This window comes from Somniosus microcephalus, chromosome 10 (assembly GCF_052327205.1).
Source record: "Somniosus microcephalus isolate GS21.2 chromosome 10, FLI_Smic_1.0, whole genome shotgun sequence".
NCBI classification, from domain to species: Eukaryota; Metazoa; Chordata; class Chondrichthyes; order Squaliformes; family Somniosidae; genus Somniosus; species Somniosus microcephalus.
The window spans coordinates 206,734,704-206,749,485 of NC_140996.1; the positions used below are offsets into that span (position 1 = coordinate 206,734,704).

The 14,782-nt window shown below is 49.3% G+C and overlaps 1 protein-coding gene across 1 annotated transcript in view; it reads left to right on the forward strand.

The window, feature by feature from the left end:
* The window catches only part of LOC147112042 (von Willebrand factor A domain-containing protein 3B-like), a 332,584-nt gene that overhangs the window by 60,217 nt on the left and 257,585 nt on the right, over positions 1–14,782 (forward strand). Inside the window, 1 exon segment of the mRNA XM_085999537.1 lies at positions 2,139–2,321. Coding sequence (XP_085855663.1) covers positions 2,139–2,321 — 183 coding nt within the window.

The following is a 14,782-nucleotide window of genomic DNA, read 5'->3' on the forward strand; positions in this document are numbered from 1 at the left end:
CTTCACACAAAGGGTGGTAGAAATCTGGAACTTTCTCCCCAGAAAGCTGTTGATGCTGGGAGTCAATTGAAAATTTCAAAACTGTGATTGATAGATTTTTGTTAAGCAAGGTATTAAGGATTATGGAACCAAAGATGGGTCGATGGAGTTAACATACAGATCGGCCATGATCTAATTGAATGGCGGATCAGGCTCGAAAGGCTGAATGGCCTACTCCTGTTCAATGTTCCTTGAACTCCTCAAAATCCATGTCCATCCTATCTTAAACTCGATGTTTGAATATCTCCAGTCAGGTTTCCATCCCTGCCACTGCATCCCAACCCAGAGTCACAAAAATTGCATCGTTTGTGACTGTGACGGTGGTCATTATCCCTCTTTGTCCTCCTTGACCTCTCTGCAGTCTTTGACATGGCCAGCCACACCATCCTCCTCCAGCATTGCTCCTCCATTGTCCAGCTCAGTAGGACTGTCATCACTTGGTTCCACTCTTACCTATCCAATCATATCCAGTGCATCTCTAGCAATGGCTTCTGTGGATTTTAGCCTGGAGTCGAGTCCCGTGCGGGGGCTGGGGTTGAGGTGGGGGTGACTTTGGGGGGGGTGGTGTTTTGAGGTCGGGGAAACTCTGAAGAACTGGTTTCCCAAATGTCCTGCAGTTTATAACTGCAGGGCTCCTTTAAAACAAATTTCTGTTAGTTTCTCGCCCACCGGCAGCCTGATTGACGGGCTTTTTCATCTGAAGCATAATAGAGTTGTGAAAAAGTTACCAGGGCAGGCATTTCAAGCAGACAGTATAAAATGGTTCAAAAGACAATTGGATGTATGTTCTGGAGAGAGAAGGGAAAATCTGTGAAAAAGGTCTGGGCCATAGCTCTCCGAGACATAGGGAGCATGTTAGTCTTCCCACCATGTCATGGTGCAGTCCCCGAGAGAAGGGGTTGAGATTGACAACTCAGTCATGGAGTGGCATTGATCAACTGTGCACCACTCCTGCCCTGTCTTATCTTTACAAAACAATGTGGCATTTAAAGTCCAGAGTTATACGTGCTTGTTTTGTTAACAGTTACATAGACTGCTGCTGAAATCCAGAAGGTGGCATGCTAACTAAAACATAGGCTTAGAAAGTCGGCTCCTTAACACCCGGTTTTTCGGCACTACGGGTGCCGTTTTGTGTCCAAAATGGCGTCCGAGCCGCGCACGCACAATTCTGGAGCAGGCCGCACCAGGAGCCATTTTGGTAAAGGCCAAACAAGAGAGGTGTCCTTTACCCACATCTAAAGCAGGCGTTAGCCCATTAACATATGCAAATAAGGGGCCCAACGCCTGCTTCTGCTCTCTCTTGCAACTTTGGTTTGCATCTGAGGCAGCCAGCGACCAGTGCTGTATGCTTCCAGGAAAACCAACGCTAAGCAGCACGGAATTAAAAAAAGGTTAAGTGCCTTACAATAATGACCGGCGTTCCCGGCTCTGAGATCTCCGACCTCACTCCCGGCTCCGACCTCCAGGCACCCCCGATCTCCCCCTGGCCCCGGCCCCGACCTCCTAGCCCGCTCCCCACCCCCAACAATACTCCAGGAACCCCCGATCTTCTTCCCCGACCCCTGACAGCCCTCCACTCGCACTCTGAGGCCCAGCCGCTTCTTCTCCAGTCCCCTGTGATCTTCTTCCCCATTCACTTACCTGAAAATTACCCCAGGAACCTGTGCGGGCTCCTACCGCTGCCCATCTGCATGATAATGAGGTCCAAGGTCCAAAATCCCAGGCTCCTCGGACCTGCCCATTTACATAGAAACATAAGAAACATAGAAGATAGGAGCAGGAGTAGGCCATTCGGCCCCTCGAGCCTGTTCCGCCATTTAGTGAGATCATGGCTGATCATCCAAACTCAGTACCCTGTCACTGCCTTCTCCCCATATCCCTTGATCCCTTTAGCCTTAAGAAATATAACTAACTTTGATGTGAGCTGTTAGCACTCTGCGGGTAAGGCGCCCAAAAATGGACGCTACCGAATTTCTAGGTCATAGACTTTCTTCCAGCTCGAACAGAGGACTCTCATATTAAGGGATCATTGTAATATTTTTTGACAGATCATTTAAATTAAAGGTTAATATTGTTTTGTATATTATTATCCAAAACAGCCTCCAAAAACCATTTTTGCTCAGGTGCAGCTCATCCGCCTTGTCCCTATTCATTCCATTGCATTTAACTGTGATGATGTTGAAGCCAACGAGTTTCTATATGAGCTTTCTGAGAAGACAGGTGGACGGTTCCATTCCTATAACAGTGACATGAGGGAGACCAGTAACCCTCCGCCATTTGTGGTAAGGAAGTTCTCACACTGGAAATGAAGGAAAATATTTCAAATCCCGAAGAAACTCTGAAGCAAAAGCCTCAACTACATCACTAACTAAAGTTTTTTTTTAATGAGCATCAAATCATTTACAACAACTTGCATTTATATAGCGTGTTTATTGTAGTTAAATGTCCCAAGGCGCTTCAAAGAAACGTAAGCAGACAAAATTTGACACCGAGTCACATAAGGAGATATTAGGACAAGTGATCAAAAGCTTGGTAAAGAGGTAGGTTTTAAAGAGAATCTTAAAGCAGGAGAGAGAGGTGGAGAGGTTTAGGGAGTGAATGCCAGAGCTCAGGGCCTTGGCAGTTGAAGTTTGTTGTCCATGGGGAAGAGCAAAGGCAAAGTCATGAGTGTGATTACATAGGATATATGGCACAGAAAAGGCCATTCAGCCCAACCAGTCAATGCCGATGTGGTCTAACTAAGGTTTGATACCTACTTTTCAATTCTATCCCTCTAGAAATAAACCCTAGTGCTTGGTTTGCTGTTTTTATGGACTTGCTAACCTGTGTCGCAACTGTTAGTGATTTGTGTGTTTGTTCCTCGACCCCACCTAGACTCGCACCCTCCAAGTGATAAGTGACCTCCCTATTCTTCCTACCAAAATGTAATACCTCACATTTATCTGTGTTGAACTTCATTTGCCAATTATATGCCCATTCTGCAAGTTTATTAATGTCTTCTTGTAATTTGTTACAGTCCTCTTCAGTATTGACTATTCCCCCCCAATTTGTGTCATCTGCAAATTTAGAAATTGTTTTTGATTCCAAAGTCTAAATTGTTAATGTAAATTGTGAACAACAGTGGTCCCAGCACTGATCCTTGTGGAACACCACTACTCATCTTCTTCCACTATGAATTGCTACCTTTTACCCCTACTCTCTGCTTTCAATCTTGAAGCCAGCTAGCTATCCATTCTGCTACTTGTCCCCTGACTCCGCATTCTCTGACCTTGCTCATCAGTCTATTATGGGGTACCTTATCGAAGGCCTTTTGAAAATCTAGATAAATTACATCTACTGCATTACCATTATCTACTCTCTCTGTTACCTCTTCAAAAAATTCATTGAGGTTGGTCAAGCAAAACTCCCTTTTGAAATCCATGCTGACTATTCATTGCTATGTTTTTGGTTTCCAGATGTTTTCTCCTTTAGTAGGGATTCCATTATTTTTCCTACCACCGATGTTAAGCTGACTGGTCTATAATTCCCTGGACATGTTCTATCCCACTTTTTAAATATCGGTATTACGTTAGCTATCCGCCAGGCCTCTGACACTACACATTTTTCTAACGAATTATTAAATATGTGTCTTCTTCTTAGGCAGTCCATCGGAACCGAGGATGACTTGCTTCCACACTAAAAATGAGTTCTCAGGTGACTGATGAGTCCAATGCAGGACCTACAGTCTCTGTCACAGATGGGGCAGATGGTGGTTGAAGGGGCGGGTGGGTGGGGTGCTTGGGTTGACGTGGGGTCCTTCCGCTGTTTGCGCTTGGCTTCCGCTTGCTCCCGGTGAAGAGACTCAAGGTGTTCGGTGCCTTCCCTGATGCTTCTCCTCCACTTTGTGCGGTCTTGGGCCAGGGATTCCCAGGTGTCAGTGGGGATGTTGCATTTTTTCAAGAAGGCTTTGAGGGTGTCCTTGAAGCATTTCCTCTGCCCACCTGGGGCTCTCTTGCTGTGTCGGAGCTCCGAGTAGAGCGCTTGTTTTGGGAGTCTCGTATCGGGCATGCAGATGATGTGGTCAAAGCTTCGATGCTGGGGATGTTGGCCTGAGCAAGAAAACTGACGTTGGTGCACCTATCCTGCCAATGGATTTGCAGGATCTTGCGGTGGCAGCGTTGGTGGTACCTCTCCAGTGCTTTGAGGTGCCTGCTGTACATGGTCCATGTCTCTGAGGCATACAGGAGGGCAGGTATCACTACTGCTCTGTAGACCATGAGCTTGGTGCCGGGTTTGAGGTCCTGGTCTTCAAACACTCTCTTCCTCAGGTGACCGAAGGCTGCACTGGCACACTGAAAGTGGTGTTGGACTTCGTCATCGACATCTGCCCTTGTTGACAGTACGCTTCTGAGGTATGGAAAGTGGTCCACGTTGTCCAAGGTCTTGTCATGGATTTTGATAATCAGAGGGCAGTACTGTGTGGCGGGGGCAGGTTGTTAGAGGACCTTTGTCTTACGGATGTTTAGTGTAAGGCCCATGCTCTCATACACTTCAGTGAAGGTGTTGATGATGGTTTGGAGTTTGACCTCAGAGTGTGCGCAGACGCAAGCGCCGTCTGCATACTGTAATTCAATGACAGAGAATGGGACGACCTTGGATCTTGCCTGGAGGTGACGGAGGTTGAACAGTTACCCGTTTGTTCTGTAGATTAGTTCCACTCCAGCAGGGAGCTTACTGAGGGTGAGATGGTGCATTGCAGCCAGGAAGATCGAGAAGAGCGTTGGTGTGATGACATAGCCTTGCTTGACCCTGGTCCGTACGTGAATTAGGTCTGTGGTGGATCCGTTGGTCAGGATCACAGCTTGCATGTCGTCGTGAAGCAGGCGGAGGATGGTGACAAACTTTTGAGGGCAGCCGAATTTGAGGAGGACACTCAATTCAATTCAAATCGCTTTATTGGCATGACAAGTTACATCTTATGTTGCCAAAGCATCGGAAAACATTCATGTTTGTTCACAAAAATACAGATCTATCCATACAGTGTATAAACAGATATATCCCTGAGTGTATAAATATACTTTCATATAATTTATATATACTCTTATCTTATCTTTAGTGGTTGTCCCTCTGTTTATGGCAAGCTGTAACATAGTGTGCCGCTAGTGTTACGCAACTTCTCTCTTCCCCTAGTAGGTATGGGAGTTTTTGGTCGTCATTCAATTTTCTGAATTCCGGGCATATTTTTGTAAATTTTGGGTAGAAATTCTCCCTTATGCCCTGATATTTTCTACAAGCTGTGAGGAAGTGCATCTCTGTCTCCACCATTCCCTGACTGCAGTGAGAGCATATCCTGTCCTCTCTTGGTAGCCGGGTCTGCCTGTGTCTACCTTTTTCGATCGCCAGGCTATGTTCACTAAGTCTGTGCATTGTCAAGATTTTTCTCAGTTTGCTGTCCTTTACCATGGTCAGGTAATCAGCTATGTTGTATTGTCTGTTTAGGGCCAAGTAGCAATTGAGTTTGCTTTGGGTTTTTGTTGTTTCTGCCCAATATGTCAGATATTTTTCCTTTTGCTTAGCGACGATTGTGTTGGGTCGAATTCTTTGTGTTATGCTGTCACTGTCCTGGGGCTGGTTATTGTTAGTAGTGTTAGTAGTTACTTCACTGAGTCCCAGGACTAGTTGACTGAGGGTATTCTTCTTTATGGTCAGCTCTTGGCATTTCAGGGCGTCGTAGTGATAGCATTGGGGGTTGCTCATTTGTAGGTGATTCCAAAATTTGGTGGCTCTTTTTTGGATAGTGATTATTAATGGATATTGGCCTAGTTCCACCCTGCATGCATTGTTTACTGTTTTCCTTTGAGTCCAGAGGATACTTTTACAGAATTCTGCATGTAGGATCTCAATTGGGTGTTTGTCCCATTTTGCAAATTCTTGTTGTGTTAGCGGTCCCCATACCTCACTGCCATAGAGTGCAATTGGTTCCCTAATCCCTCACGGTTGACAGTGTCAAAGGCCTTTGTGAGATCAAAGAAGGCCATGTACAGCGGTTGGTGCTGTTCCCTGCATTTCTTTTGTAATTGACGCGCGGTGAATATCATGTCCATTGTGCCCCTTAGTAGCTGGAATCCGCATTGCGACTCTGGGAGGAGCTCTTCAGCCACTGGGAGAAGGCGATTGAGGAGGATTCTTGCGATGACTTTCCCTGTGGCAGACAGCAGGGAGACTCCTCTGTAATTACCGCAATCGGACTTGTCACCTTTCTTGAAGATGATCACAATTACAGCGTCTCTGAGATTCCCCTGGCATGCTCTCCTCCTTCCAAATAAGAGAAATGAGTTCATGTATTCGCGCCAATAGTGCTTCTCCACCATGTTTTAGCGCCTCGGCGGGGATTCCATCTGCTCCTGAGGCCTTGTTGTTCTTCAGTTGTAGGATGGCCTTTTCAACCTCATGCTGGGCTGGGGTTGTGCTGAGATGGTGGCGGGTAGTATGCTGCGGAATGGAGTTGAGGACACTCGCGTTGAAGACAGAGCCTCGGTTAAGGAGATCTTCGAAGTGCTCCTTCCAGAGGGCACTGACTGTCTCTCTGTCCTTGATGAGTACCTCTCCATTCTTGGCCCGCAGTGGGGTAGGACCTTGGGTGTTTGGGCCGTAGGTGGTCTTGACTGCGCTAAAGAATCCACGCATGCCGTGGTTGTCGGCTAGCTGCTGGATTCCCTGCGCTTTCTCCACCCACCATCTGTTCTTTAGGTCGCGAGTTTTTTGTTGGACCTCGGCCTTCACGTGTCTGTAGAGCTGCTTTCTTGCTCTCGAGTTGTGTTGCTGTTTCCAGATCAGGAATGCCTTGCGCTTGCGGCTTATTAGCTCTTGGACCTCCTGGTCGTTCTCGTCGAACCAGTCTTGCTGTTTCCTGATCGAGTGACCGAGCATCCCTTCACAGGTGCTGATTATGGAGGCCTTGAGTGCAGACCAAGCGCTGTGGGCACTCTGTGTCTCTGAATCACTGGGAGTCGCCAGGTTGGTTGTGAGGCGCAGGCTGAATAGGGCTTTCTTATCAGGGTTGATTTTCGACCAACGTTGTTTTTCCTGCGGCATTGCTTCTGTTGCCACCGCTATTTTGGGGCTACGTTGATGGAGATGACAGAGCAGATTAGGCGGTGGTCTGTCCAGCAGTCGTCAGCTCCTGTCATGGCGCGGGTGATGTGGATGTCCTTGCGGTCCTTCGCTCGGGCGATGACGTAGTCCAGCAGATGCCAGTGCTTGGAGCGAGGGTGCTGCCATGAAGCCTTGTATTTGTCTCTCTGACGGAACAAGGTGTTGGTTATGCCAAGGCCATGTTCTAAGCATTTCGTCAGGAGACGGGTACCATTGGAGTTGGCTCTCCTTACCCCCTCTCTGCCGATCACACCTCCCCAGAGGTCTGTGTCCTTTCCAACTCTGGCGATAAAGTCACCAAGGAGGATTAGCTTATCGCCTGTTGGGACTCGGGACAGGGATTGTTCATGGCTGGAGTAGAATTCCTCTTTGGTCTCATCTGTGGCTGTTGGGGCGTACGCACTGATGACCATAGCGCACTGGTTCCAGGCTAGGGTGAGCCGTAGAGTCATGAGGTGTTCGTTTATTCCACAAGGGGAGTCTCTGAGACATTCAACTAGCTAATTTTTTATGGCGAAGCCTACCCCATGGAGGCGGCGTTCTTCTTCATGTTTGCCTCTCCAGAAGAAGGTGTAGCCACCACCTTGCTCCTTGAGCTGGTCTTTCCCCGCTTAGGGCGGCGATGTCTGTGTGGAAATGTCTGAGCTCCCGGGCAACGATAGCAGTACGGCGCTCCAGTCTGTCGCTGTTGGGGTTGTCCGTGAGGGTCCTGACGTTCCAGGACCCGAACTTCATTTTAAAGGGTGGAAGATGCCTGTGCGTGAATTCTTTTAACGTGGGCTGGCCGTCGCACACCAGCTACCACACGGGCTTGACAGAGCAAGGTCTTGGTCCAATGGCAAGGGGATCCAAGATGATTGGAGACCAGGCTCTGCTACATCGGCCTAGTACACACACACATACTCCTACTGTCCTCCTCCCTCCTTCCCGTGTGTAGCAATGCCTCTGCTATCTCTTCCCTAGATTCTTTTAAAATGCATGGATGCAATCCATCTGTGTGATAAATCCATTAAGTGGAACAAGGACTCAAAGAGGCGATATCGTAGAATTAACACGAGTACTTTATTAACAACTGGGAAACACGTTACAGACAGCCTGCATCAGCATCCTGGCATTCCACCTTGTGCTGACCTATACAAGAAGCAAACCCCTGACCTTAACAGGAAGCAAACCTCTGACCTTAGTAGCAGCATTGGCTACAGCACCACCTGGTGGATAACCTTAATCATAACATCCCAGATTACTATAATCTGGACCAGGGATATTCTGTCTATTCTGTGTTGTGCCTTTTTATTGCTTTGTAAAGATTGACCTGTTTATCTCTAACATATTAAGTGATGGACTTTCCCCTGTGGCGGGACCCTGGAGAATTTCCTGGAGTGAAGGAAATGATAATGTTCATGGCAGGCCCCAGCACTATAAGCACACTCTTTTGGGAGTTCACTTCTGGGTGGGCAGATGAAGGACATAGCTGGGGAATGGAACTCTTTTGGCTTCCGTGCCAAGCACTCCCGGGTCAGGTATAGCAAGGCCAGATGCAGAGTAGGGCTCCCTCTGCTCAGCCCCAACAATGTGCCTCAGCATCAACCTCAGAAATGTGGCACATTTTCCCACTAGTCGTCCCATAGCCTCTCTAGGTTAGATTGCCAGTTGGTACCAGTTTTGTGCCATAGATCCATGCCCACTAGGAACAACCTTGAGACTGCACACACTCGTCTTTTACAGTCAGCAGAAGGAAGAGACTTTTATCCCATCATTCCAGGCTGGTTTTGAACCTGAATTCCAGAGGTGAAGAGCCAGGGTCCAACTCACTGCATCACTCAGTTCCCTTGGTACGAAGTATTAAGTGAGGGAGAATACAATTATTAATTTCGAGTGTGTAAGGGCAGGGGTAGACAGTTAGAAAGGAGAAATACACACAGACATAAACACATTACCAGCGAGGAACAAGATAATCGCTGAACTTGGCAGCCATGATAAAAATAACAATGACAACATAGATAATGGCCACAACAGGCATGATTTTTTAAAATAAGTTATTTGTGGCCTCGGCATCACTTGTTTATGCTGAATGGTTAATGCTTCCCATAAGCCAATACTGGAACTTTTTCTATGAACCAGATGTTACTGGCTTTTGAGTATTCTGAAAAATACAGCATTTAACAATAAATGTTAAATAATTATAATTTATAAACTTGCTCAATCCCAAACTGCTTTCAGTGTTGTAAAATGAATTGCATTTCAGCCCATTGGAAGGAATAAGTTTGTCAGTTAAAAACACAAATAGCAAATCTACTAAATGCACTTTATCCACTTTATACTAGAATACAATACTGGAATCTATTTGCAATTATGAAGTTAGAGCCTTTTGAATGTACTCTAAATAGAACGATAAAACTTGTTTACATTGCAGACATTTGGGCGACTGAGATGGTTGCCGTAAGCCAGCAGAAGTAAGTGACTTTCCTGCCCCACTGCTAGGTGCTATGTCCTGCCAGAGGCGTGGGCTCATGCTGGAGATGCAACGGAGCCTTGTAAATGACCCGGCCTACCAAATTGAGGCATATTGAGGCCTGAAGTGCGCTTCAGACACGCTGCAATAAAAACAAAAAAATGCTGGAAATACTCAGCAGGCCAGGCAGCATCTGTGGAGAGAGAAACAGAGTTAACGGCCGCGATTTTACTCACCTCGGCGGGTCCGTGTCGAACAATGTCAGTGGCAGGTCCCGACCCCCCCCCCTGCTGGCTCCATCCCGCTGTGTAAATTGATTAGGCTTGTCAAGCCCGCCCAGCGTGTTTCCTGGCCAATTAGAGGAAGCGGGTCTGGTGACGTCATTTGATGACGTGTCAGCAGCCGGTTTCCTTAAAGGGACCATGGCCACATTTGTCTTGACATTTGTGCTGTCACTGTTGTACAGCATTGAAGTGCTGCAAACACTGACAAGCACTGCACAATGGAACAGGGCTGCACACAGGCTCTCCCATGACTCCCTCCATATGCTTATGGAGGGAGTCACAGCACGCAGGGAGGTCCTCTTCCCTTCCCATGGGCAGAAGAGACCACCCCAGGAGATCAACACAGCTTAGTTGCACATTGCATAGGAGGTCACAAGCAGGGATGTGGTCAGGAGGACCTGGGTGCAGTGCCGCAAACATTTCAATGATCTCAGTAGATCACGAAACATTAGTACAAAGCCACACACAACTTCATCCTGCTGTGCCTTTCATCACATCCCCATCACTCTGCCTTCCCTACCCTACATCTGCACATCCTTACTCACACCAACTTACCTTGCACCTCCACCCATCCCTCTCTATCTACATTATCACATCCCCATCTCACTAGCCACCCCTCACACTCACCCTCATCCTAGTCCAATCATACCAACTAACAACACACAAGGGTAGGCACTTGGGTGTTTTATGCAATGTTCATGTAAAGTTTCTGTTAATGTGGTGTCAAACATTGAAACCTTTATTTTCAACACTTTGCATTCTTGGACAGATTTGTGTGCACCTTTGGAAGTGGCTTAGTGAGTTAGTGAATGGTGAGAGATAACGGTGCCCCCCCGCAATGGTCATGAGTGTGAAAGGAATGGCTTGGGCATTGTAGCGATGCTCTATGTTGTTGGTGTGGGGTGGTGCCAACTGGCGCATCATGTGGCAGCCAGGGTGTCCAGCATCAAGTGAAGTAAATCTGGCCATGGTGAGGCCATCCCTGGTGACCCAGGCAGCAATATGGTCGGGTCCTGATGCCCTTTGTCCTGTGCAGCATCAGGTGATTGCGGAGAAGGTTGGTGTTGTTGTTGGTGCTGCTGGTGTGCCTGGTGCTGCTGGTGTTGGGGCTGATCGTGGTGGTATTCTGAGGACCAAGGTGAGAGAGCATAAATTGCACCCATGTTGATGGAATAGATGGCAGGTGAAGTAGAGATGACAGAAGCATTCTGTCAATGGTGAGAGAGTTCTTCCAATGAGGTGAGAGTGGTTGGAGTGTGGAAAGTGGAAAGCCTGCAGAATGTGTGCTGGAAATGGAGTGAGAAAAACCTTCTGCCTGCGGAAAGTGAATATCAGTCAGGTTGGAGCTTCTGCTGTACATTTGAAGCCGTCGAGTGATCAGCTGGAGCAATGGCCACTGAACTCACGCCTCAGCTTGACAGCTGTGGTTTGCGCACAGCGGGGAACCCGTGGGTCATGAAGTTAAAGACAAAAGGTAAGTGAAACAAGGCTGTTAAGCATCTGACTAATCATTTTAAATAGGTCTCCCGCCGCTGCCAGCCAGGTCTGCTCAGTGTTGACAGACCCGACATTGGTGTGATGAAATATTTCCATTCCTCACTGCCTGTGACTGAGATCGGTTTCAGTGTCATTTCCCTTCCCCCAGACCTCATTGTATTGTGTACTGGAATGTGCTGTATTGTATACTGGAATGTGCTGGAATGTGCTGTGTGTAGGGCTCCGCCCATACCTGGCCCCGTTTGTAAGCTAGCTTCAGTCTAGCCCCAATCTCCAGAAGGACGACATCTCTCTCACTTACGTGTTTCGTTCTAAGTTAATAAAAGCCTTGTTTTGTTCTGCTACCTTCGAGTCTCGGAATTATTGAGGCACATCAATTTTATTAACTTATTTTTTCAACACTATGGATCAACTCCTGAAACCCGAACGTTTGGATTTGGATCAACATGCTCCGGACGCATCAGCACGCTTCGGACATTGGTTTGAGTGTATGGAATTCTTCCTGGACAATTCCGCAGCCATCAAAGACGCTACGGACGCTGCAAGGATGAGACTCGGAATTCTGCGGAATTGGGTAAGCCACCGGGTTTACCCCCTCATCCAAGACGCCGAGACGTACCTGGCCGCCTGCGACATCTTAAAGGCGCATTACCAGCAGCCTACGAATGAGGTGTATGCTAGGCACCTGCTCGCCACCCGCGCACAGCGACCTGGGGAATCGGTGGAGGAGTTCCTAAGCACCCTGAAAATGCTTGGCAAAGACTGCAAGTGCCGAGATGTAAAAGCCACGGTGTACACTGACGAGCTTGTTCGCGATGCCTTCATCACAGGCCTCAGCTCCACTTACATCCGGCAAAGACTGCTGGAAAAAACGGGGTTGGACCTGAAACAGGCTGCGGACATCGCGCGATCCCTGGATGTGGCCCAGAGAAACTCGGACGCCTACTCTTCAGCCCGCGCCGTCCATGCCGCCACGTGTGCACCGAGGGCGCCGCCATCTTGGAAGGCATCTTCCCCGCCCGACAGCCCGACACCGGCTGGGCCCCGCTCTCCCCCCAGAAGCCCTACGACAGCCGCGACGCGTCAGGGACCCAACTGCTATTTCTGCGGGCAGCCAAAGCACACCAGAAACCTGTGCCCGGCGAAAGGCACCACCTGCTTTAAGTGCGGTAAGAAGGGGCACTTCGGGAAGGTGTGCAGAGGGAACCCCGCCGGAAAACCAACCGCCGGAAAACCTGCCACCGCCGCGTGTGCGCCGTGGGAGCGGCCATCTTGGACGCCATCTTGCCCGACCTCGTGGGGTCCGCCATCTTGTGAGCAGACAGCGTGGACGCCATCTTGTATCGATCAGGGCCCTACAGTGGCATCGGTCACAGTGGACCAGACCAGGCCGCACCCGCTATCCAGATCAATGGTGGACATCGAGGTAAACGGGTGCCGGGTTAAATGCTTAATTGACAGTGGAAGCACGGAGAGCTTTATCCACCCAGAACTGGCACAACAACTCTCCCTAAAGGTGGTCCCTACTCAGGGTACCATCTCTATGGCTGACAAAACCCAGACATCGACCATTCTGGGTTACTGCACGGTACAATTGTGCGTTAACGGAACTGTATATGATAATTTTAAAGTATTAATCATGAAGAACCTATGTGCGAGCGTGATCTTGGGCCTGGATTTCCAGTGCAACCACCAAAGCATCACGCTCAAGTACGGTGGGTCCCAGCCGCCCCTCACAGTGTGCGGTCTGGCTACCCTGAAGGTAAAGCCGCCTTCGCTATTCGCGAACCTTACCCCTAACTGCCGGCCAATAGCGACCAAAAGCAGGAGGTACAGCTGGGAGGACGGGCGGTTTATCGCGACCGAGGTGGACAGGCTCCTGAAAGAGCGCATTATTGAACGCAGCAACAGCCCGTGGCGCGCCCAAGTGGTAGTGGTAAGGGGTAGCGAGAAGAAACGGATGGTGCTCGACTATAGTCAAACGATCAACAGGTACACCCTACTAGATGCCTACCCGCTACCCCGCATATCAGAAATGGTGAACCAAATCGCCCAATACCGGGTGTTCTCCACCATCGACCTCAAGTCAGCGTACCACCAGCTCCCTATCAGACCAGAGGACCGCCCGTACACCGCCTTCGAGGCGAACGGACGCCTCTACCAATTCCTCAGAGTCCCCTTTGGGGTGACGAATGGGGTCTCGGTCTTCCAGAGGGAGATGGACCGCATGGTCGATGACCACCACTTGCAGGCAACCTTCCCCTACCTCGACAACGTCACCATCTGCGGTCACAACCAGCAGGATCACGACTCGAGCCTCGAGAGGTTCCTGAAAACCGCACAAAAACTCAACCTCACCTACAACGAGGACAAGTGCGTTTACAACACCACGCGCCTCTGCATACTAGGCAGCGTGGGGGAGAATGGGGAAATCGGATCAGACCCCGACCGATTGCGTCCCCTACGGGAGCTGCCCCTGCCCAACACTCCCAAAGCCCTGAAAAGATGCCTGGGGTTATTTTCTTATTATTCCCAATGGGTCCCCAACTACTCCGACAAAGCCCACCCCCTCTTGAAAGCATCCTCTTTCCCGCTCTCTGCTGAGGCCCACGCCGCCTTCAAAAGCATTAAGCAGGATATTGAGCGGGCCACGCTACAGGCAGTGGACGAGAACACTCCATTTCAAGTGGAAAGTAATGCGTCTGACTTCGCCTTGGCGGCCACCCTCAACCAGGCGGGGCGGCCCGTAGCTTTCTTCTCGAGGACCCTCCAAGGGCCCGAGATCAGACACTCCTCCGTGGAAAAGGAGGCCCAAGCCATCGTGGAGGCAGTGCGCCACTGGCGCCACTACCTAGCCGGCAAACGCTTCACCCTACTTACCGACCAGCGGTCGGTAGCGTTTATGTTCAATAATAAACAGAGGGGGAAGATTAAAAATGATAAGATTCTTAGGTGGCGGATCGAGCTCTCCACCTTCGAGTACAACATCATTTACCGGCCAGGGGCCCTTAACGAATCCCCTGACGCCCTCTCACGAGGGATGTGTGCCAGCGCCACCGGGGATCGGCTACAGACCCTCCACAACGACCTCTGCCACCCAGGGGTCACGCGGCTGTTCCACTTCATAAAGTCCCGTAACTTACCCTACTCGATTGAGGAAGTTCGGTCCCTGACCAGGAACTGCCGCACTTGCGCTGAGTGCAAGCCTCGGTTCTACCGCCCAGATAGAGCCCACTTAATCAAAGCTACACGGCCCTTTGAGCGGCTCAGCTTAGATTTCAAGGGCCCCCTCCCGTCCGTCGACCGCAATGTTTACTTCCTGAACATTGTGGACGAATACTCCCGGTTCCCATTCGCCTTCCCCTGCCCAGACATG